This window comes from Eleutherodactylus coqui, chromosome 5 (genome assembly GCF_035609145.1).
Source record: "Eleutherodactylus coqui strain aEleCoq1 chromosome 5, aEleCoq1.hap1, whole genome shotgun sequence".
Lineage (NCBI taxonomy): Eukaryota > Metazoa > Chordata > Amphibia > Anura > Eleutherodactylidae > Eleutherodactylus > Eleutherodactylus coqui.
The window spans coordinates 153,984,377-154,008,985 of record NC_089841.1 but is presented as its reverse complement, the minus strand read 5'-3'; the positions used below and the strand labels follow the sequence as shown (position 1 = coordinate 154,008,985).

The 24,609-nt window shown below is 42.8% G+C and overlaps 1 protein-coding gene across 1 annotated transcript in view; it reads right to left on the bottom strand.

The window, feature by feature from the left end:
- Positions 1 to 866: 866 nt before the first annotated feature.
- The window catches only part of LOC136627920 (E1A-binding protein p400-like), a 111,123-nt gene continuing 87,380 nt past the window's right edge, over positions 867 to 24,609 (bottom strand). Inside the window, exons 42-53 of the mRNA XM_066603433.1 lie at positions 22,950 to 23,028; positions 20,518 to 20,727; positions 19,912 to 19,957; positions 16,833 to 16,942; positions 15,910 to 16,108; positions 15,631 to 15,785; positions 15,306 to 15,548; positions 12,618 to 12,783; positions 8,970 to 9,091; positions 7,177 to 7,347; positions 4,249 to 4,326; positions 867 to 4,069 (exon numbers count right to left, since the gene is read on the bottom strand). Coding sequence (XP_066459530.1) covers positions 3,794 to 4,069; positions 4,249 to 4,326; positions 7,177 to 7,347; positions 8,970 to 9,091; positions 12,618 to 12,783; positions 15,306 to 15,548; positions 15,631 to 15,785; positions 15,910 to 16,108; positions 16,833 to 16,942; positions 19,912 to 19,957; positions 20,518 to 20,727; positions 22,950 to 23,028 — 1,855 coding nt within the window. The 3' untranslated portion in view covers positions 867 to 3,793. The remainder of the gene's footprint in view (positions 4,070 to 4,248; positions 4,327 to 7,176; positions 7,348 to 8,969; positions 9,092 to 12,617; positions 12,784 to 15,305; positions 15,549 to 15,630; positions 15,786 to 15,909; positions 16,109 to 16,832; positions 16,943 to 19,911; positions 19,958 to 20,517; positions 20,728 to 22,949; positions 23,029 to 24,609) is intronic.

The window sequence follows — 24,609 nt, the reverse complement described above, 5'->3', positions numbered from 1 at the left end:
ATTTATTTAAAAGATGTCTGGTCCATTGCACAAAACGAGCACTTATACCTCTTATGTCACCTGTATGTCCTCATAGATTGTAAGCTCTTGTGTGCAGGGCCCTCACTCCTATTGATTAAACTGTCTATTAGTTTGAGGGTGCATTCAGACGACCGTATATCGGCTGGGTTTTCACGCCCAGCCGATATACAGCGTCTCTCTCTGCAGGGGAAGGAGGCTGGAAGAGCCGGGAGCAGTGCCCTGAGCTCCCGCCCCCTCTCTGCCTTCTCTGCACTATTTGCAATGAGATGCGGAACGGGGGCGGGGCTAAGTTCCAGGAATTTAGCTCCGCCCCCGTCCCGCCTCTCCTCATTGAAAATAGTGCAGGGGGTGGAGAGGAGGCAGAGAGGGGGCGGGAGCTCAGAGCACTGCTCCCGGCTCTTCCAGCCTCCTCCCCCTGCAGAGAGAGACGCCATATATCGGCTGGGCGTGAAAACCCAGCCGATATACGGTTGTCTGAATGCACCCTAATACTGTATGTTATGACTAATTTTGTGCATGTTCCCTTTGACTTGTAAAGTGCTGCAGAATATGTAAATTATTATTATTTTCAGTCCCAAAGGTCAAAGCCACATAAGACTCTTAGGGAGGATACCGCTTTAAATAAAGTAGCTGTCAATTAGTATGCTTGGGTGTGGATAGGTGGAATCACAGCGAGTCAAGCCAGCATCTCCCATACTTGTTAAAAGCAGCAAATGTAACAGCATATATTGCGGCACTCATCAGCATCCCCCCTGTCCTACGATGCCCTTAGATAAGAGATCTAGTTGGACATATGTATTTGCATTCTATGTTGTTGGCATAAATAATACATTGTGACAAATGGAGAGGTTTATAAAAAATGTACAGTTTATTACACCGGCAATGTGCTATGCATCACTCACTATGGATCTACAGCACGTACAAATGTATTTTCAGTATATATGTACATTTTGAACAAAGTATGGTTTAAGAAAACCAAGCTTTTAACCATTTTACTGCCAAGGGACGTATAATTTAATGCAGACATATCCAGCAGTAAAAGGGTGGTCATATCTTAAATTATCCACATATATATAGAGATATAAAACAACTTGGAAAAGAAAACAAAAAACAGAAGCGTCAACAGATCCGACACTCATGCACATACAAAAAAAAGGGTGAAAACCAGATATTAGGAGAACTCCCCTTCAGACACACACAATATGTTTCATTCAAGTTTCCTATCCGTTCCGCTGAAGGAACTGCATTCATACTTCTCTCTTTCATGTAATAGGAACTTCCTTGGACTATAAAGTGGCACAGTAACGTGGGGACTGCAGGGGCTTACAACGCCACCCCTGCCAAAAGTGAATGCTGTCTACTAGTGATAGCATAACTACACACTTACAACAAGTTCTACTACACTATGCTAAACTATACATCGGAGTCAAGTCTAACAAGTACAGACATCTACTTCTACACAACATATTAAATATGTGCAAACAGAATGTAAACCACGAATGGGGAATATCTGTGTCATTATGCTAAACATCATCTATACATTCAGCAAATGCTTGAAGCTGCTTTGGGTACAGGAGACATACACCATTTAAGGCCTTATGGGTTTTGTTGAACAGCAGGAAGACAACGGATGTGACATGCACAGTAACACAGCTAGGAATAGGTTTCTGACAAAAAAAAAGGGAAGTCTTTATACTGGTTCATATTTGGATGAACCGTGAAAAATGTCTAGTACCGTCACTCTTACAACGAATGTCCAACTTTTATCAAAGCCATAGAGTTGATAAAAGTCGGTCTGTCTGCAAGATAGTTTACTGCATACAGCTTTTGATTTAACTTACTAATAAATCTAAATGCACTGAACTGTAAAGCTCCCCCTAGTGGTTGTAACACACAGCCCAAATGTTGTTATTTAAAGAGGAATTCCCTTTTCAACAATTATATATTCACGAAAAAATACAAATACCGTATATTCTTCCCAGCTCCCTTCTGTAACATATGTCCAGTTTGCATTGGGTTTGGTTACCGCTGCAGTCCTGCCGCAGTGGCATCTGTGTATATTCCTATATAGATGGCTGGATTCTCAGGAACGCAGCATTGTTTGCTCAAGTGCAATAACTCCTGGCCTGACCACCTCTTTGTGTTTCTATTGCCAGTTCTGCTGGACACAGAGTAGCGTCTGAGCTCTTCTATTCTGCTGTACTCGGCTTCATTCCAAGTACAGCACAGGCTACAGTAAAAAGAAGGGAGGATATCAGGCAGCCGTGGCAAGACTGGTTGGCTATTTTACCATGGTGTGATATATCCAGTACATGCCGACTCAAGATGCCTCTGCTTCTGCTTAAATTGTTCTATGATGTTCACCAAGTATGTAAAACTGCTGACTCCCACATGAGTATGGCAGCCAGCAATGTTACATACTGGTTGAATAGGAACACTGAAGCAGAAGATCGCAGTATTTGATCGCTGTCATAACACTGCTTGCAAACTCCTGATGCCGCATGGGGAAAGTGCACATAAAACCCCGCAGAGCTCCATGCTTGTAAATGAGACAACAGCATAGTCCCACTCACAAAGCCGGAGCGGCAGGGGATCGGGGAGTGGAAGGAAATGATGAGATAACCCTTTAAACTGATCAGCACAGAAATCACTTTCAAGCTGTAAAGGAAACTGAAGCTGGTCATACAAATGACTAAGGCTATCTGTAAAATGATGCCTGCACAGCAGGGTGCTGATTCTACTCTTATCTATCTTCATATTAGAGTCCACTATACAGCCCAATTATTACTATTGTCAGACTGGACTGAAATGTCAGGTTCTTTATGGCCTACTTTAGTTACATTAAACCATAACGGTAAGATCAGATATTCCCAAAAGTGCACAAGTTGAATATTTAAAAAGAATAAAAATAGCAGAAAAGCACAAAACATACAATTATGCAGACATCAAACTGAACTAAATGCAGAATAAAAAGTGCAAAACAACAAAAAGTAACATCAGTATTTCCGCTGTTCATCTGTACACAGCACTTTAGTGGGATTCCACCCAATATCATCAGCAGCTATTTCTCTGCATGCTGTACTACAATGTCCTTTACCAGGCAGAGACACTGGCAACGCAGCTGGTTTCAGGTCACTTTTTAACTGCCTTCAGTGAAGCTTCACAAAGGGTCAGTCACGTACCCAAAGTGTTTACCACTTAATGTATCCTCCTACAATCGGCTTCTTAAAGCTTCACCTGCCATCTAACAGTCATGGATTATGGACAAGCCCTCAGGGATGACAATGGTGAGCCTTCAATTTATTTCAATGTTCCATTTCTTGTTTCTTCCCTTTTAAAAAAAATGAAATGTTTAACTTGAAACCAAAAATAATATCCGACGACTCATAAGAAAAACAAAAACTGCAAACTTGTTGGACTACTTTTTCTAAAGTCAATGCACTAAGATTTTCCCGAATTAGACGATGGCTTTCTGCAAGAAGGAGCAATGCCAACAGGGTATCTAAGAAAGAAAGAACGCTCTAAGTTCTCTTACATTCCTTTTCCTCTGAGAACCGTCTTGCATCTCCTCTCATGTCTTCTGTGGGTGGAACAGAATTGGCATAGCTTTTTCTTCATATCCCTTTTCTTCATTTTTTCACATTTATAAAACATTAATAATATCAACAGATGAAAGAAACATTTTCCTGGCCATAAAAACACACACAATACTAGAAGCTACTGAGAGGTGCTGAGTATGGGAGTTTCTCTTTTCTTCATTCCTCCTGGTTTCTCAGCTAGGTTTAGTGGGAGTTTTGATGCGGACAGTAGGCGCTCTAACTTGGAGCTTTGTCTGCTGGTTTTGTGCATCTGCATTGGCGGACGTTGGCGCTGGGCTCTGGTTGGATGGCGTCTGAAGCTGTGGCGATGCAGCGGCTACCACCTGCTGTTGCTGCTGGAGGATTTTTTGTTGCACCACTTGGGCTGCTGTCGAAGCGGCCGGTAACACTTGGACCTGCTGCTGGCTTGATGCCGTTGCCTGGGTGAGTGTAACCGTCTGCGACTGGACCTAAAATAATGAATGTATGACTGAAATTAAAATAAGTTCTATTCATTTCTTTTAATAGAACCTTTTCATATCAGTAAGGACCCATCTGTATACTGTAAATGGTATGAAGCATGACCCAAACTGTGTTTGGAAGGACACGGTAAAATGTATTGCATTTGGGATGGAAAAAAAACACTGACCTGCTGAGTGGCTGGTACCATCTGCTGGATGCTAGCCACTGCTGCCTGCTGTTGGACCACCTGGGGAAGCTTTGCAACCTTGAGGAAATGAGCAGATGATGAAGCGATGAAATGATCTCTCTATGAATTCTAGAAAGGACATGCAAGGACATAAGAAGGCAAATACACTGATTTGCCTGTAATTAGGTTTTGTTCTGTTGGTTTATGGTTACAACAAGTATTGCTCACTCCCCAGATGTTTCAAGAGCTGTACTGAAGAGCTTACCGTCTGACTGCGGACATGATTTTAGGCTGGAAAGAGTCCTTAGGGTTAGCCGTTTTTTATCTGGAACTTGGAGCTGTCTGGCTTCTCCATCCACAGCTTATCTATCCCCGGGGATCAGATGCCATCACTAGGGAAGATGCTTCTGGCCAAACATTTCCCCTTCAGCGGATAACCATGTAATGCATGGTTGGACCTAATTTGCCATGTCAGAGTTCTGTTCTGGCCTATAGAGGGGGTCTCTATGTGAAACCCCACTCTATGATGTTCATCTACCAAAATACAGAATATGGAAAGGGTTGTCTTAATAAGAGAACCTCTTAAATAGGAAATTGACCTCTCGGTTAAAGACTCCAACACTTAAAATGGAGAATTTAAGAAAGTCATTGCAGTAACATAAGAAGCTTATTTTTCTGTGCATGCTGTATTTGCACAACAGTTTGCAACTTTTTGTACTTTTTCTGGCGTCCTAACCACTTTTCTTAAAAGGTGGGTGGGCCTTAGATGAAGGGGCAGGGTCACCATGCCAGCAAATGGTATAAATTATAGCGGACATTTGTGCCAACTGAGTGCTGGTATAGATTTGACTGTCAATGCACTGCTTATGAAAATGATGCTTTTAGAATATGTTTACCACATCCGATTTCCTTATGGACATCTATCTCCTTTTCTACTCCCACCTCAGCAGAACCAATTTTTCAAACTTTTTCTAAAATCAACCCATATCACTTTTCTCCACAGCTTGCTACCACTGTTTTTTTTTCTTTTTACTTGCCCTAATCTGTAAGTACACTCATTGTCAAAAAAATCCCTCCCCTACAAGGAGTTGTTGGGGTTGAATGAAACTTTATATGTTTGATTGTAACATTGGTATAAGTAAGTGATTAGAATATCAGAGCAAAAGGATATTTATTGTGGAAAACTTAGCACTTGAAGGGAGGCTCTAGTACCCTGTTGGGCCGCGTCTAGGTTGGATACAAGATGTGATATGGGCGGGCATGGAAGTTCTAGTACCTTGTTGGGCTGCCTCAAGCTTGGATACAAGATGTGCTATAGGAGGGCATGAAGGGATACAGGTTCCATATGGTATCTGTCCCTACTTGCTGTAACCGAGCAAATCTGTAGGGTGATGAAATTGGCCTCCCAGATGGTCCCATACATGTCCTATTGGCTATAAATCTGGCGCTGAGCTGTCATTGTCTCTCGCAGTACTACTAGGGGTATGCAGAATGGCAGGCAATGTGCCACTCCACAACAAAGGCTGGATTGAGGAGCTCACCTCTAGGTCTCCAGACACAAACACAGCCGTTGTCAGTGCCCAAACTAAACCAGTATTGGTCGCTAAAGATAACCCAGTTCCACTCCATAGCAGTCCAGTTTCATCGTTTAAGACAACACTGCAGACTGAGGCAATGGTGGGTGGATGTGAAAGGCAGTACACGTAATGGGCGCTGTGAGACTAAATGTCCTTCACCCAAACACCTAAAAATCGTGTAATGATGGTGTCACATGTTAAACAGTTGGAGCTGCTCATGCTTGTCAGACGATCCTCTCTACTGATGGTCTGTTGAGGATGTCCTGAGCCCAGTTGCCTTGTGTATGTGCCCTCACACATCCACTGGTCCCAACACCTCCTAACAGTCAGGTCAGAACGGCCCAAGTGGAGGGTACTTCGTCAATACGACCATCCAAGTTCTCGCATTCCAATAATGTGTCCCTCTCAGACTCTGTTAACTCAGCAAAATCTTTTCAATTGCGTTGTAGAAGCATGTCTAGTGGTCAACAAGCTCTACACAAGCGGATAAAGAGGTCACTACACACAAGGAGCCTCTGAGAGCCTTTTATAGGCCAAGGGAGGAACCACTTTTTGGGCCTCAGATGGCAAGACCATTTATCTAATCATGTCACAACTCTAATCATTTGTATCTGCCTGAGATGTAACTACATGCCGAGTTTTGCAGCAAAATGACAACTCCTTCTTGGGCCTGGATTTCTTTTTACAAAGAGTGTATTTGCCTTAATCTGTTTGCTTGAATTTAAGTAAATTGACCCCGATGTTCATGTAGGTTCATGGCTGACTTGAATAATTACCAAGTTTGTTTAAAATGGATAGGAAGGCTAAGAAAACTATGGAAATGTAATGTCCACTTGAGTTTATTTTTAAATTTGATCCTTCAAATTGCCATTTTGAAATTGTATTGCTCTGTGATGTGTTTTTGAAGGTTTCAAGGAGTAAAATAGACAATATTAAATGGGGCTTGTAAAATCCCAGTTATTTAGTTATCCTAGCACATTTACACCTGACACCTACATTTTATTCCTATTTATAGTTGGTTCCAGAAGGATTTGAACAGTGACACAATTTTTATAGTTTAGTCCTTGTACGCCACCAGAATAAGATATGAAACAAAGCCATGAATGAGTGATGGAAGCGTAGACTTTCAGGTTTAACAAAATATGTCATTGACTGCTAAGAATTACAGCCATTTTTCACGCAGTCCCTCGATTTTCACAGGCTCAAACGTAATTGGATAACTGACTGATAAAACAGTGTCATGGATGAAAAGACTTCTGTATCAATGTTTTTATACACTCAAGCAATTATGAAATGGGGAAAAAGTCATTATATGAATGTATGAATTGTGGTTCATGCCTGCTCCCTGTACCTGAATCTGTGCCTGTACTTGTTGAGCACCCGGTGACTTCTGAGTCTGGGTGATAGGAGTAGCGAGAAACTGTGTCTTAATGGCTGGCTGAGTGGCGTAGGTCAACTTCTGCTGTTGGCTCTGTTGCTGTTGTTGTTGCTGAGCCTGGACAGTGACTTGTTGTGTTATCTGCTAAAATGTGCAAAACACAATGTTACGGAAATGTCTGTAAAGACATAATAGACAACTTTCAGCAAATACTTATTAACCCTTTCTAATCCACTGTCTGATGTCTGAAGACATTCTGATTGAAGGCTGTACAGCGCCGATGTCGGAAGACGTCCAGTAGGGTATTCTTACTGTATATTACTGGCCGCTCTGTTGTCGGAGGCCTCTCCAGCATGTCCCATACTGCAGTACTGGCTCTAGCCAGCAGATGGTATTGTATAATGGCTGAAAGAGAAAGCCCCTAGGAAACCCTGAATCCAAAATTGGATTGCAAAGGGTTAAAGGGTTATTCCTATGACACAACGTGTTGGCATATTGCTAAAAATGCCATCACTATACCTGATCTACACACTTTATTCATTTTCTATATGTGTCATGTGACACTCAGCCTGAAAAATATTTCTTCTTCATCTGACAGCTTATCTGCATTAGCTACTTCCTCCCCTGTCCGTAGCCTCCAACATCCTGTGAGCAGTGCATGATGGGAGGAGGCACTGTGCTGTATGGCTCATGTGCAGTTCAGAGTGCTATAAGCTCCTGTCTGTCTGCTTCAGTAGGTTTCTCTGGCTCTCAGTGAGAGGGAGGTTGGTGCCGGTTAAGTTACAGGAGCTGCTAGCTGTGGGCCGATAAACCAGCTCTATGCGTGCCGGAAGCAGTAGGTAACAGTCTGTTGCTGGGTTTTCTGTAGAAGTGATGCATGTAAACACAGAGGAAGTGGGTTTTGCCACTTACAAAAAACATCAGGTGGCCACTGCAGCATCACCGTCCTGAACCCCTGGCATCATGGCACCCAGGATGAGAGCTCTGATGCCAGGAGAATGGGCAGTGATGCTGTGGCGTCTGGTTGGCTGCAGTGGTCACCTAACTTCTTCTAGACGTACATACCAGGAGCCAGAGCTGCTCAGCTGTTACCCAGGGGGCTGAAGAAAGATGAGTATTGCTTCTTTTGTTATTTTATGCCATGCCCAGTTGCTAATTTTTTTAAGTGGTAAAACCCCTTTAATTAGTGCCATGGTATCCTCAATCTCGGGACCCGTGGGGTTCTCAGCAGTTGAAACTCAACAAAACAGAAAGTGATAGGAATATCCCTTTTAGTATATAATCAAAACACTATTGTCAATAATACTTTAAAAAGCAATCAAATCCCTTATTTAAAAGGCTTTCCACCCAAAATGAAAAAAAACGTTTCATATATTAATGGAGAGACAACTTATATATAGTTCTAATTTAGGGCGCCCACCCACTGGCGTTTGCGATTTTCGTGTGTGAAAAACGCCGCGTTTTCGCAGCGTTTTTCGCGGCGTTTTTTCCCGCGTTTTCGCGGCGTTTTCGCGGCTTTTCCATTAATTTCCATTGACTTTCATGGGTGCATTAGGAGAAAAATAAGGACACATATGCAACTGACAGTTCCTATGTTAAAAAACGCAACGCAACGCAAAACGCCAGTGGACAGGAGTACATTCAATTCTAATTGCTCTGCAGAAAAAACGCAAAACGCAAAGAAAAAAAAATCGCCAGTGGGTGGGCGCCCTAAGTTTTGTTTTTTTAAATCATACATTTTCACCTAAAACAGAAGATGTTCTTACTTTCTGCTGCTGCACAGAGGTCTGTCCTGGAGACGCCCCGGACTGCAAGGCTTTTTGTTGTTGCTGCTTTAGTTTGAGGAGCTGCTGTACATTCAAGGGCTGAGCAACCACCGTCTGTCCACCTGTAGGACGAATGCTGGGAGGTCAGGGCCTCTAAGATGTTTAGCGAATATCAAAGCACCGCTCTACGTTTGGTATGACCTTGCTTACTGTTTTATCATCATTAAGCTATTTCCTACAGAGCAAATTACTAATACACTGCTAGGTTTAAGTAGGTAGAAGATTGTCGAAAAATCGGAATTTCACTTCAGTCAATTACTATATATACCAATCAGCAATAACATTAGAACCACTGACAGGCTAAGTGAATAACACTGAGAGATAGATACCTGTCAAGGGGTGAGATGTATTAGGCAACACGTGAAGTTGATGTGTTGGAAGCTGGAAAAATGGGGAAGTGTAAAGATCTGAGTGAAGCCACTTTCACGTGCCTGAGAAACGCGCGTGGGATTTATACGTTGTGAGACGCACACATCTCGCGAGAATATAAATCCCATTCTTTTGAATGGAGTCATATATATGAGTGATGTTTTCGTGGCATGCTCTATCTCTTCACGTTCCTCGGAACACATCATCCATTGATTTCAATGGGACCTTTAATGCATAGCAAGGCGCTCGCATGCCGTGTGATGTACATGTAAGGTTTCACTTTGAAATCAATGGAAAACACTTCCGATCCACTATCGCATGTGAAACTCGATCGAAAAGATCGTTATTTCACAGATGCAAAGTGCAAGACTTGCCCAGGAAAATTGCCCATGTAAATACAGCCTGGCTTTGACAAGGGACAAATTGTGATGGCTAGATGACGGAGTCAGAGTATCTCCAAATGGCAGGTCTTATGGAGTGTTCCCAGTATGCAATGATTAGTACCTTCCAAAAGTGGTTCAAGGACGGACAACCTCCTACAGGGTCATGTGCACCCACAGCTCAATGATGTGTGGAGAATAAAAGTTTCCATGTCATAGAAGAGCTACTGTAGCACAAAATTACTGAAAATGTAATTGCTGGGTATAAGGCCAGTTTCACACGAGTTAGGCATCTGCAATATCGAAAAGCTCAGAACATCATAGGGATGGCCGTAACACACTTGTGTGAAGCCAGTCTAACAGAAAGATATCAGAACACAAAGTGCATTGCAACTTGCCACATACAGGACTGCATAGCGTAGACTTGTCAGAGCATCATGCCAACTCCACTGCCAAAAGTGCCTACAACGGGCATCAAAACTGGCCCATGGAACAATTCAAGAAGTTGACCCGATCTTATAAATTTTCTTCTAGATCATATGGATGGCAGGGGCATGTGTGTAACTAACCTGGGAAAGAGATGCGCTATCGAAAAAAGGCAAACCAGTGGGGGCTGTGTAATGGGCAATGTTCTGATGGGAAACCTTGGGTTACTTTGATATGTACCACCTACATAAACATTGTTGCAGACCAAGTACGCCCCATCATAGAAACAGGTTTCCATAAATGGCAGTGGCCTCTTTCTGCAGTATGTTGTTGTTATTAGCCATCCACAACCCTCAGCAAGCCTTAGGATGAGCTCCCTTCCTGTTTTTCGGCTTTGCACTGCTTCTTTGTTGTGTAATATCCATGTCAGTATCAGCTCTGACAGTATCAGCCATCGTGTCTTTGGTGGCCGGGTATACTTTTGCCACTAATCTGTTCAAGCGTTATAGATTTTTCTAGCGACTCTTTTCGCATTACAGGGCCACAATACGTGATCCTGAGCCGGGTCATCTGCCCCTCCAGTGATATATCGGGTCTTATACCATTCAGGACTTCTCTGTTTGTTACTCTTGCTGTCCAGGGCATACACATCAGCTTTCACCAGCACCACAGCTCAAACTAATCAATCCTCCTCCTGTCGGCTTTTTTCGCAGTCCAGCTTTCACATCCATACATGGCTATGGACTATCCTGCATTTAGTTGTGATGCCGATATCCCTACTTTTACAGATTTTGTCCATGTTTAGCATCAAGCTTCACCCCAATGCTTTCCCACGTTTTATCTCTGGCATAGAGTCTCCAGCCTGGTCAATTTCTGAACGAAGGAAGATGAAGTCTTACATGCATTCTATGGCCTCGTTGTCAATTTTGGTTTGAATTTGGTCATTTTTTGCAGTGGTCATAATTTTAGTCTTCTTTAAATTCAGGTAAAGGGCCATTTTTTCACTTTCAGTTTTAATCTTCCATATCAGCTGCTTCAGACCAGCTTCTGTTTCTGCAAGCAGAGTTGTGTCATCCGCATAACAGAGATTGTTGATGTTTCTGCCACCTATTCTCACGCTGGTTTCCACTTAGTCTAGGTCCATTTTCCGCATGATCACTTCCGCATATAGGTTAAACAAGACGGGGGAGAGGATTCAGCCCTGTCGGACACCTTTGCCAATCCCAAACCAATCTGTGTGCCCATACTGTGTTCTCACGGTGGCTTCCTGATTGGTATAAAGTGATTTTATCAGCTTGACTAGATGTGCAGCGTAGCAGGGAGAATTATCCTGCTTAAATAGTGCAGGAATGATGTGAGGAACATGACAGAGTTCAAGATGAAGACTTAACCTCCACATTACTGATTGAGCATCTCTGGGATATTCTAGAAAAACAATCAGATTCAAGGAGGTCCCAACTCGCAACTCACATGACATAGGATCTGCTGCTAACATTTTGGTGCCAGATGCCACAGAACACATTAAGATGTATTGTGGAGTCCATGCCTTGGTGCGTCAGAACTGTTTTAGGGGTATGAGAGACCTATACAATATATGGAGTTAATGTTATGCCTGATCTGTGTGAATTGGTTGCTGTTTGGTTAGCGTGGTATAATCATCTAATGCTATTCGCACTCTGTCAGGGTTCTCGTGTTTCTTGTGTTTTTGATGACAAAAATAAATTGTCTGCAGCTCTATTAGTGCTTTCAAAAATAGCAGACAGAAACCGGTTAGACCCCATCACAAGCTGAATGTATCTGCCAGCATTTATTGGCATCTGTTAAACTGATCTGTCATACTGGTCATGGCCCCATCTATAGCATAAGGCCGCCTGCAGACAGCCGGGTCAGATCCCGCTGCGAGGATTCTCACAGCAGGACCTGACCCACGCCCCTGCAGTGAGCAGTGCGGCTCACCTTCTTCCGCGTCTCCTCCTTTCTGTGATGTGCCAGCTGCTGCCCAGCCGACACATGCGCAGAGCGGAGACGGCGCGTCTGGAGTGACATTTCTGTGCGAGCCTCGCAGAGGCCCGCACAGAAATAGAACATGCAGCCATTTCTTTTCCGCGTGTATTTTTACGCGAAGACATCGCGGCCATCTGCCTAGGATTGCGTTTTGCACTGCAATCCTATACAGGCGGGCACAGGTGGAAATTCTGCAGGAAATCCCGCCACGGGATTTCCGCCCGTGTGCAGGGGGCCTAAGTCATGACACTACTGTGAATAGAATCTTACTTCATTTCTAGTACCTATGGTTTTAATGAATCCCTTCTAAAAAGATCATTGAAAAGCAGTAACAATAAGAAAAAAATATCAGGAAATTCACACATTTTATTATGATGTGTCAGATAGAAGTAATAACTGCTTAGCATACCGGGAGCTTTCTGGGGTTGGCCAATCGCAACACTGATTCCTGCCACTGTGACTGGTAGCGTAGTTACACCTGTGGATGACACAACGGCAGACACCACTGGAGGCTTTGCTAGTGCCACTTGTGCGGTTTGTCCTGGCTGGGCCTGGATCTGCCCTTGTGCCTGAAGCTGAAAAAGTAAGTTCAATTTAATTTACCCTTCCGTAGAAATTTATAATTTTTCAGTGTCATATGTTTCGGTCATTAGAGACTGTCGTAAATGATTTCACACGTACCACAGAATATTCTGCAACACGCAGCAGAATATTCTAACATGGAAATCAACACCAAAAATATCATGTCTACCATGCGGATGTCATGCATATATGAGAATGGCAGTCTCGTATGGCAGAATTTAGCCATTTTAAAATCTGTATCATAATCCACATATTTGACATGCGGGGTGTGATGCAGATTTGTCCATGTGGCTGAATATTCAGAGAATAACAAGAAGAACAAAGTAAATAACTCAATACAAAAAATATAACAAAAGGTTTCTCCAAATTCATCACAAAATGCCACTTTTAATGACTACTGCAGTGTCAGAACTATTTACCCCCTTCATGACAGGGATCATTAGTACTTAGAGAACTCCTTTAATGTTATTACCTGCTGCAAACATGATGCATAGCCAGAGAGAAGCTTCTATCAGTGCTCCTGATGGAATCTTAGCTTATTCTTCACGGGCAATAACTACCACTTCACTAATATTCTTGGGTTTGTATGCTTTAAAAGTCTTATTCAAATCTCACCAAAGATTTTTTATGGTTCTTTGGGGTTCAGGAGACTGTGACGGCCACTCCGGAATCTTCCAGGACTTCTTCAGTAACCAAGACTTTGAGGTATGCTTGGGATCATTGTTGTTTTGGAAAGTCCAATGAACCCTGAGCTTTAACTACCTCACAGAAGGCATAATGTTTTCTCCTAGGCTTGTTATGATACTTGATTGAATCCATTTTGTCTTCCACACACTGCAGGTTTCTAGCACCAGAGCATCACTGAGCCACCGTGCTTCACCGTAGGCAGGGTGTTATTCTCAGCATATGCTTCATTCTTCCTCCTGCAGACATACCGCTGATCCATAGCCCAAAAAGTTCCAGTTTTGTTTCACCGCTACACAGAATAAAGTCCCCAAACTTCTGATGCTTATTTATATGGTTATGAGCAAATTGGAGGAGATTTTTTTCTAGTGATTTTGGGTTAATAGAGGTGTATGTCTTGGTGTTCAGGTGTGAAGATCTTCAGCTTTTAGTATGCACTTAACTGTGCAAACGCAAACCTCAGTGCCTGCTGCCACCAAGTCTTGCCGCAGGTCTTTTGCAGTCACTCAAAGGGTTTTGACCACCTGCCTCCTGTACCTGATGGCAGCCAGTGATAGTTTCTTCCTTCTAACACCTCCAGGTAGTGTAATCAGTTTTCCTTTAGCTTTGAACTTGTGAAATATGCTTCCAACTGTGTCTCTAGGAACATTCAGCGTTTGCTGTTTTTGTATCCTTATTTCTGCAAGGCAATGATCTCTTCTCTTAAAGGGGTTGTCCAGGACTTTTTAATTTTTTTTCTATTGATGACCAACAGTCATCAATAAATTATTGTTCGGACCTCCCTGCCAATCAGCGGATTCCCTGGGCCGCTGTTACTGTGGTCAGCGCAGGCAACAGAAAGCGCTGACTGCAGCGGCCCAGGTTAGTATTGCAGGCATAGCTCCAATTTCAATGGGAGCTGCTCTTCAGTACCAATCCAGGCCGCTGCTCTACAATTAGTACATTCTACTTCCTGCGCTAACCACGGTGACGTGGTGGCGATCTGAGCAGTAGGTCCCCGCTGATCATCTATTGATGATTTGTTGGTCATCAATTGAAAAAATAATGTTAAAAGGGTATTCGGGAACTTTTTGGACCACTCTCCTAAACTTAGCCATATTTTTAACATGCTGTCAAAAGTTACAGTCATTACAGCTCTAGCCACTTAAAGTATTTAACATGTTTTATCTCAAGTACACCTAATGAAACTAATGAAGCTCTTGATTAGTTGCATCAGGTGTGCTTGACATAAGACCGTATTTGCAAATGTGTTCTTATGAGGGAATCTATTCAGAGGGTTGAATATTTCTGAGACTGCAGTTGTAGGCTTATCAAAAGTGTCATTTTCTGCTGTATTTAGAAAAAACATTTGTTATATTAGTTGAGTTGAGTTATTTAAATTGTTCTTGTGTGATTGTTATTTCTTTGCAAACAATTGAAAATTTATATATTTGACAAGTAAACCTAATTTGAATTGGGGGTTGGATAATCTTGATTGCAACTGTTTCATAAATTCCAGTATTTTGGTTGTATTTTAATTTTTTTCTAAAGACGACATTCGGTCAAGAAAGGCAGATGACAGGCAGACGTCCTGTAGGAGTAGGAGACAGACTAGAATTTCTGGACAGAAATTAATAAAGCAGGGTACTCACCCTTACACAAATTATAATTCTTCCTTAAATGTCAGAGGAAATTATAACAATTAAGGATTTTTTAACTGATAGCTTAATATTCATCACAACCCCAACACTCATTGACTATCTGTTAGAAATAACATTCAGCACCAGTGATGCATAGATGACCAACATTACATGGCAGCTCGATCGATTAATGACTGAAGGCAGATACCCACCAGGCGAGCCACATGCAGATTAGTTACAGCCCCTGTGAGTACGGCCCCAGCTCTTGGTGCAGTGACTGCAGTGAGCTGCTGAGCCTGTTGCTGCGGTGGCGTTGGCTGTTGTTGCTGTTGACTCTGTGCTGGTGCCGCCTGTGCAGCTCCCTGTGGAGGCGGTTGCTGCTGTTGTTGAGATACCGCCTGGGTTGCTTGTTGCGGAAGCTGCATTTTCTGCTTCTGTAATTTCAGTAGTTGCTCCTTGTTCCAATAAAAGAATATATCATGGATATTCAATAATGAACGATGACTTACTAGAAGGAGAAAATTGTAGCCAACCTACCTGTGATAATTTGCCAACAGCTTTTATTTGCCCTGGGGACTGTGCCTGAGATTGGATCTGGGGAACCTGTACTTGGGCCGCCTGCTGTTGACGAAGAATCTGGAACTGAGCTGGAGTAATGGCTTTATTGGCAAGCTGAACCCCAGCCGGTGTAGCTGTAAAGGAAATGGACACAAAAATGGGACAAAAAAAGGAACATATCATTGCGTAAAGCAGTAAAATTGCAGAAAGAAAACAATGTAATATTAAAACATACCAAAAAAGAAAAGAAATCAGTACCTGTTGTCACCTGAGTGACAATTGACCGGGCCGGTGTCTGGACAGGAGTGATGCTGCTGCACACTACAGTTCCACCAGTCACTGGCGTTACTGCCCGTACACCCTGATTTGTGGCTATGGTGACCATCTCTGCAGGTGTTGCTGAAGTGGCTACTGCTCTTTGCTGGGCATGGACAACCTGTGCTGCCCCACCAGAAGCCTAGAAGAAGTGAATTTTAATTAGAACAGTCAACATTTAAAAGCTTAGTTTTAAGGAAAACTGAATTGCTAGACGATGGCTTCACATTTCGCGAATGAGACCGATGTGATGGCCCTACAACCTGAAGCACGGTTTATTTCTACTATGATATAGTTTAAAGCTTTTGAAAAGATGTCTATTATAAGTTAAAGGGGCTATTTGAGTTTTTACAATTTGTGGTCTGCCCTTAGGAAGAGCAATCAATATCTGATCAGTGAGAGTTCAACTCTAGGCACCCCGCGGATCAGTTGTTTGATGGGGTCATGTGGCTCATGCAACTACTGCAGCTTCTTCAATGTTTTTATCAGTTTGCGGTCTGGTTCGTATTCAGAAATCTGTACTTTTCATAGCAGCTATTCACATGAATGAAACAATACTGGAATACTCAGAATAGCCCTATGAAACGTATGGCCCTCCGACTATGACCCGTGTCCTGGACTGATATAAACACTAAAGAGGCTGCAGCTCTCATACAAGTTTTATGGCCCCTTGAAATAGCTGATCAGCGATGGTACCAAGGGTTGGACTACTCACCAATCAGGTATTCATGACCTATCATAAGGATAGGCCATCAATTTTAATAGCCAAGATAACCCCTTTACATTTCATACAACTTGGGAACAACCAGAACTAAGCACTCTATGCTTCTCTAGTGTCTATTTTGGAAGCATTTCTTTTTACTTACAGTAAGTGTTCCTGGTATAACAGGAGATGCCAGTCTTTTATTGATAGGTTGAAATGTGGCAGAAGGGACACCCGCAACAGTATTTACAATGACATTTCCACTGACAGCAGCTGTAAATAAGATACCATTTATTAAAGAAAGAAGAGATACAGAGGCAGAAAGGTTAAGGCTTATAAGCTAAAAACAAAGTTTCCCTCTAGTGAGACCCACAGCGATCAGTTGACGATCCCATGAGTGTTTAGTTTTCATGCAGCACAGGACAGGTCCTCCAGAACAAGGAACTCTGGGATTTCTAAACAAGACAAATAGCTTTAAAGGCAAAATTGTTATTATGGCCACCTGCACACGGCCGGGTTGGATCCCGCTGCGAGAATTCTCGCAGCGGGATGCGAGCCGTGCTCCTGCAGTGACCACCGCGGCTCACCTGCTCCGCCGTCTCCTCAGCTCTGCTATGTGTCGGCTGGCGCACAGCTGCACATGCACAGAGCAGAGCCAGTGTGTCAGAGGTGACATTTCTGTACGGGCCTCTGCAAGGCTCGCACAGAGATAGGACATGCCGCGATTTGTTTACCGTGCGGGTTTTCACGCGGTCAAATCGCGTGTGTTTGCATAGGATTGCATTATCTAATGCAATCCTATGGCAACGGGCATGGGCGGAAATTCTGCGGGAAATCGTGCCATGGACTTTCCGCCCGTGTGCAAGAGGCCTATGGTTTACAGATGTTTACAGATACTCATAATGCATGCATTACGGACACATTTATTTGTCAGTAAGACCGCCTGCACACGGAGCAGAGTTAGCCCCAGTGCCCGGACAGTGACTCAAGCTTACTTCTCTGCCGTCTTCTCCTCTGTACTGTGCATATGCCAGCTAGAGCGCTGACCGGCACATGCGCAGTACAGAGGACGCCACACCGTCGCTATGGTGATGATGCAGCTCCTGCGACCATTCTGCAATGATGATTGCAGAATGGCTGTGGGACAGACGGCTTCTGTTGATTTCAATGGAAGCCGGCCGTGCGTAGCCCGTACAAAATCGCAGCTTGCTGCAATTTCTCCCCCACGAGCAGAAAATCCCAATTAATTTCTGCTCATGGGCAGGAAATCGCATTTTCTCATAGCATGCTATGGGCTGGCTTTGCTGCAGAATTCAGAAGCAGAATCCCGCTCCAGATTTCACAATACAAATCCGTCCGTGTGCAGGAGGCCTAAAGGGGTTACGTACATAATTATCTCGGTGTTCACAGGTAGTAACTGTAAAGGACTCCTTATATACAACTCTTTACCAAACTGATCACTAAAGGCCCTTTTACACACAACGATTATCGCTCAAAATTTGTCCAAACGGCCCAAAATTTGTGATAATCGTTACATGCAAACGCGGGCATCCTGCACTTTTTGTTGGAACAATGATTTTAAGGATAACTTAACTGAAAGAGAAAGCAAACACATTTATCTTTCAATAGACTGCACTTTGTTCTCCCAGTGGCATATTTACACTAGCCTGGAGGAGAACAATGGAATGTGCCTGCGGCTGTCTACACAGCTGGGCATGTGTTTAACCTCTTCCGGCTATAGGACATACAGTTACGTCCTGCGGGGTCGAGGTATGTATAAGAGAGAGATCGTGCGGCTATCTCTCATCATACATCCCGGGTGCAGGCTGTTTATTACAGCCGACACCTGGTGGCAACAGCTCTGATCGGGGCTGTTAACCCTTTAAATACCGCTGTCAATTCTGACAGTGGCATTTAAATCCCCAGACCATTGTTCGGGGGTCCTGTAGGCTCCCGCGATGAGATCACAGGGAGACGTGCGGATGTGATGGCAGCCATGGGCCTTCTGAAAGGCACCCCCGTGGGGTGGCTTGATAGTCTGCCTGTCAGATTGCAGTATGATGTAATGCTATATGCTATTGCTATTGCATTACATCATACTGCAGGAGCGATAAAAGCATCGCTAGTTGTGGTCACCTAGGGGGACTGAAAAAAAAATAAATATCAGAATAAAATTTTTACTAATTGTTGAAAAAAAAGTAATAAAAGTTTAAAAAAAAACTTTTGCCATATTTACAATAAAAAAATCTAAATAATAAAACAAAAGTGCATATTTGGTTTCGCTGCATCCGTAAAAATCACTGAAGGGAAGAAAACTAAACTAAAATAGGACTTTTATTTCTCTGATTAAAATTTCGGCGAAGTAGACTTCACAAACACAGACATAAATACAAAATTCTCACTGTATTGAGATAATTAGAGTGAGAGGGTTATGACATGGCACCACCACGTCTAATGAGAGGTTCTATTACCATTTGTGGTTCATCACCTATATGTGATGGGAACTCTGTCATATATCTTATACCTCTCAATCAGTTGATGAATCTCTGACTATTACGTCCGACATCCAAATCTCCATCTGGTAATCCACTCAGTTTTTGTTACGTACTGTATGACAAGTCTATTGCATACATACTGATAATGTGCTAGAGTGCAAGTTGGCAATCTCAATTATCAGATAGCGCTCTGAGATATTGTAACAGAGCTATCTCATATATACGTTCATTCATTGATGCACTCAAAATTTGCACATTACTTCAAACATGGTCATGCAAAAAATAGCGCATTATATGGTACATTAAATAGCACCATTGAAAAATACAACTTGTCCCACAAAAAACAAGCCCTCATACAGCGACGTCGATGGATAAATAAAGGAGCTACGATTTTTTAAAAGGGGGGGGGGGGGACGAAAATGGAAAGAAAAAGGGCTGTGTCATGAAGGGGTTAAACACAGGCTAGGCTCTGCAAACAACTCCTGGAGGTACTTTTATATGCAAATGAAGATGATAAATTGTTAATGGCTATTAAAACCTTATGCAAATAGATCGTTAAATCTTCCAGTCATTTGAAAGATTATCTTTGCGTGTAAAGCCGGCAGGAAAGAGTGATGAAGCTACAGAATTATGGCTAAGCTTGCAGGGGACAATGGTAGAGTTGGGAAGAGGACGTCTTCTAACTGGTGCCTATAAGACTCAGCTATGTGAAAGAGTAGTACTGGACTATATCCTTGGGAATCTTACCAGCTTGTATACTTGCTCCTGTTACTGCCGTCTTAATGGTTCCAGCCTGTACAAACATAAATACAATTAGAGAATATGCAGACTTGGAAAACTCGACAAATTCTTGAGAAAAGTGTCATAATAGGTGTGAAATCATTTTCTGGTTTTAACAAACAAGAAGAAATAATTAGATGAAATTAGACTGGATCAGTTAGCTTACACAGAGACCGATACACTAGTTTGTAATACTTGGGCTTAAAGAATAGTGTCTGAATGAATAACACTAGCCTTGAATTACAGGTGAAAGCATAAATCCAAGTTGGTAATTCTTGGACATTGCATGGGTACTTCTGAGGGCACTAGACATTGCAGATACATAACCCAGCTTGAAGAAGCAGCTTTTAAGCACTACCTGGATATTGTCAGAGACATTTACGTTCATGTATAAAGGCGGCACATTACTCTCTATTCCAGTTTTACTTCCACTGTCTGCGGTACATTCTGTCTCTCAGATAAATTATATTAAGTAGTATAGTGGGTGCAATTTGCTTGGCAGAACATGAAGATCTGGGTCAAAATAGGAAAAAACTAACAGAAAAGCAACAAATGGCTATAGTTACAACTTACCAGGACTGCAGTGGTGGGGACATTTGTAACAGCTGGACTGGCAACAACGGCTTGTGGCTGCTGAACGACCTGCTGCTGGACCACTTGTTGAGTCTGAGCCTGGATGGGTTGGACTGCTGGGGTTGATGACTGCTGCCCATTCTGCAGTGGCTGCTGTGGAGCCTGAGGACCAGCCTGCTGTTGTGCCCTGTGGTGCTGCTCCACTAATGCCTAAACAGCATTTACATAATACAACTAATGATTAAAAATCAATACAGGCGTCAGAGGTGCAAAAATGTCTTTTGTGAGTGCGTAAATAGGCTCTCCCTCAACCTGGTGTGGTGTCTGCTGATAATCACTTATTAGATGTATTGATTAACGAATTTCTCTACCAAGTTTTATTTTTAGAAACAACCTGATTAACCCCTTAAGAGCCAAGCACAGTAAATTATTGCTGAGCGATAGTAAAAATATGGTGCAGGATTAAAGCTCCTGCAATCTAGCAGGAGTAGGTCAGGTCCTCAGCTGTCAGTCACAGCCTAGGACCAGGGAAGAGAAGGCAGAAGTGGTTTTTAACAGCTTCTGCTTGCTCTTTTGCAGACTACATTGAGTGCTATATAGTGAAGAGAGAAAGCGTAAGTGTTACTTCCGCTATTTGACTTTGTAATGATGTGACCGCTGGTTGCCTCTTGCCACAGCAGAGCTGCAAGGTCCTTGCAGACCCTGATTAGCTCGGGTCGGCGACTACAGATGGATGTTTTCTCCTGTAACTGGGACTCCTATGGATGTCCCAGCTACAGTGGAAAAGTGGAAAATGACCCACCGCCGGCAGCAACCAAAGTCGTTGCTATATGCGTGCGCCCTGTAATCCAGGACTATATCAATTATATATCAAAACATCCTAAGCAGAATGAGGAGCCCATTCCTGTACTTTGTTTTAGTGTAAATGTACTAATTTTTAAAATAAACAACTAGAAATTAAAAAAAGAAAAGAAAAAATTATATATATATATATATTTATTTTTGGTCTTTTACCCCTAATAAGACTAAAATACAGAAAAGAGTAAGTGAAAAAGAAGATATTAAAAATTAGTACAGGGGCATCCATCACAACTAGAGATGGGCAAGCACGCTCGGATAAAGCAGTTACTCGAGCGAGCATCGCTCTTCTTGAGTAACTGCTTACTGGTCTGAGGGGGGAGGGGGACAGCGGGGAGTAGCGCGCGGGGGGTGGGGGTGGGAGTGAGAGAGATCTCTCTCTCTCCCCACTTATCCCTGCCGCCCCCCCGAGCCTGCTCGGACCAGTAAGCAGTTACTTGAGAAGAGCGATGCTTGCTCGAGTAACAGCTTTATCCGAGTGTGCTCGCTCATCTCTAATCACAACCATCCAGTAATAAAACATATATCGTAGGTATATGTTTGTTTTTTAACATGGGAGCCTGCGGTTTACAGATGGCTGGCAGATTACATCCCTTGGACATGTTAGACACAAAAAAGGTACATGTCACGCCAGACATCTTGGTACATGGTTCTGTTTATATCTGTGCCTTTTGATTCCATTGTTTAGCTCCATCATAGGAGCCGAACAATGGAAGTGATGGATCTGGCACATGGTGGGCATGAACAGCACCTGATGAAACCGAGTGGCGATAATTGAGTCACTCGGGTTTCAGTTACTTCACCTGGCTCTACCAGACAAAATAATACAGCATGCTGCACGATTTTGTCTGGAATTTTGGATCACATCGGCAATAGAGTCTCTAATGCAGATGAGACCAGAAAATTCATTATGACGCTAGCAGCCAATAAAAAGCCAGGGGGTGGGGTTGGCGATTACTTAATGCAGAAAGCCCAGGCCCATTATCTACAATGTACAGCCAGAAAACACCTCTAGAGTCATTACCATACAGCGCACAGTGCTTTCAAAGGCTGATTTCAGGGCTTCTGAGGTAGGCTGAGCAGCAGGGAAAAGATGGGTAACTTGTCACCCATGTCAGCATCCCTGCTGTGCTACTCGTTTAGTAGCTGCTGGGATGCTGACACTCTTTTAAAGGTAACCTCTCAGGGGATATGTGTTTCATACTCACTGGGTGCCTCATTTCTGTGCTCTGTCCTAGCAAAATTGATGTGCGCACACAGCACGACTCTTTTCAGATGGCTCTGTGCGTGCTCTTTCCCATTCATCTCTATAGGAGAGCGTGCGCATAGCTATCTGAAAAGACTCACACTGTGTGCGTGTGCCAAGTTTGCAGCGACACAGCACAGGAACAGAGAACCCGGTCGAGATAAAACATACCTCCCCCAGACTCCCTAATCCCTCAGCTTTGAGCTCCATAATGTAGTTTATGGGGCTCAACGGTGATGACAGGTTCCCTTCATAATACAAAATAAATTGTTCCAGATGTACACTTTATGTATGCTAATAAAAGAAAAGAGAACTAGAAGAAAAATACCTTTTTTTCCTTGGCAATGCGCTCAGCACGGAGAGAGGCCACTTGAATAGGTGGCAGAGGTTTATCGTAGTTTATTCCACTGGAAGCAAGAGGACAAAAGAGAATAACTTAATTGAGAAAGAGAAATAAACTTTTAAAGTCCCAACACATGCCAAATCCCTAGCTCATATTGTCAGTATGACACCAAAGTAAAATGAGTACCAGCTCTCAAAAAAGACATGTACCATATTCACACTCTAGCTGAATATCAAGAAATGCCAAAGCATCATTAAAGGGGTGGTCAGAAATCATTAAAAAAACATGTTCACCATGATAGAAAATAATAGACCAGCTTATATTCACCTCTGCCGGGTCCCCGCATCTCCCATGCTACAGCCAGTGGTCTGACCTGAGTATAGGATGTCGGAAGCCTGTGTATGGGATGTCGCAAGCTTCTGCAGCCAATCACAGAGCCCAGTACTTGAGTACTTAGGTTTATGATTGGCTGCAGCAGCCCGTGACGTCCAATACAAAAGCTGCTCCAATCTGTAACCAGTACATCACAGGCCCAGGATTGACAGTGTGGGAGATATGGGGACCCACGAAAGGTGAGAATAGGATGTGTTATTATTTTCTATCATGGAGAATCTCTTTTCTCTTTTTTAAATTATCTCGGACAACACCTTTAGCCCTTTCAACATCAAAGCCTTTAGATCCCCGCGTACCCACAGGAAAAATAGGATTTTTGGTATAACTTACCGTAAAATCACTTTCTCGTCACGTTCATTGGGGGACACAGCAAAACCTTGGCTTTGGGGGGGGGGGGGTCACCGCAGGTGCAGGCATCCAGCTGCAGGGCGGCCGGCTTGTGCGCCAGTGACACCCCCAAAGCCAAGGTCTTGCTGTGTCCCCCAATGATACGGACGAGAAATTGTACCATTTATTATTTAGAATTAAACTTTTTTAGGAGAATATTTTTTATGCTGTAACAAAGTACTTTTTTATACCACAGATTGGACTTTAATATGGCATCAAACCCAACCAGCTTCCTGTAAGGGAAAATAGGCAGAAATAGGATAATTGCCATAATGCGCAAGAAAATATTAATTCTTGTGTTTATACCACCCTCAGCTGGCATATAGAATCTGGAAATGGGCACAAACTACCTGAGTACAAAAAAAGAAAATACATATAATTTGTGAATTTGTGTTAATGTATTTAGCATGATATGGATGCATCATTACATGGGTCCCTGATGCCCATCTAAAATAAGACCTGGTGGTATAGAGGTAGGGTCAGGTAGAGGTCTCTAATTCTTCTTTTCTAACAGTCTTTTTTTACTTTTCTATTTATGTTTTACTTTTTAAATTATTTTATTTTTTTAACTTTTCTTGGTCGCTTAATTATTGCTTTGAGGCTCCAGAAAGCTGAAATGGCATGATATGTATTATCCCAACATTTCTCTATATGCAGGCAACACATAATAGTGATCTAACGGCTGCTAGCTAATAGCAGTGAGCTGCATACAAATATATACTGGGAGAACACAGATCATATATTCACAGCATCCTCCTCTTTCCCATGTGATAGTCGGAGGTCTATGGCATCACTAAAACATCACACGGTTTAAGGCAATAGGGTTAGGTGACAGTTGTAGTAGACTTATTACCATAAACTTTAC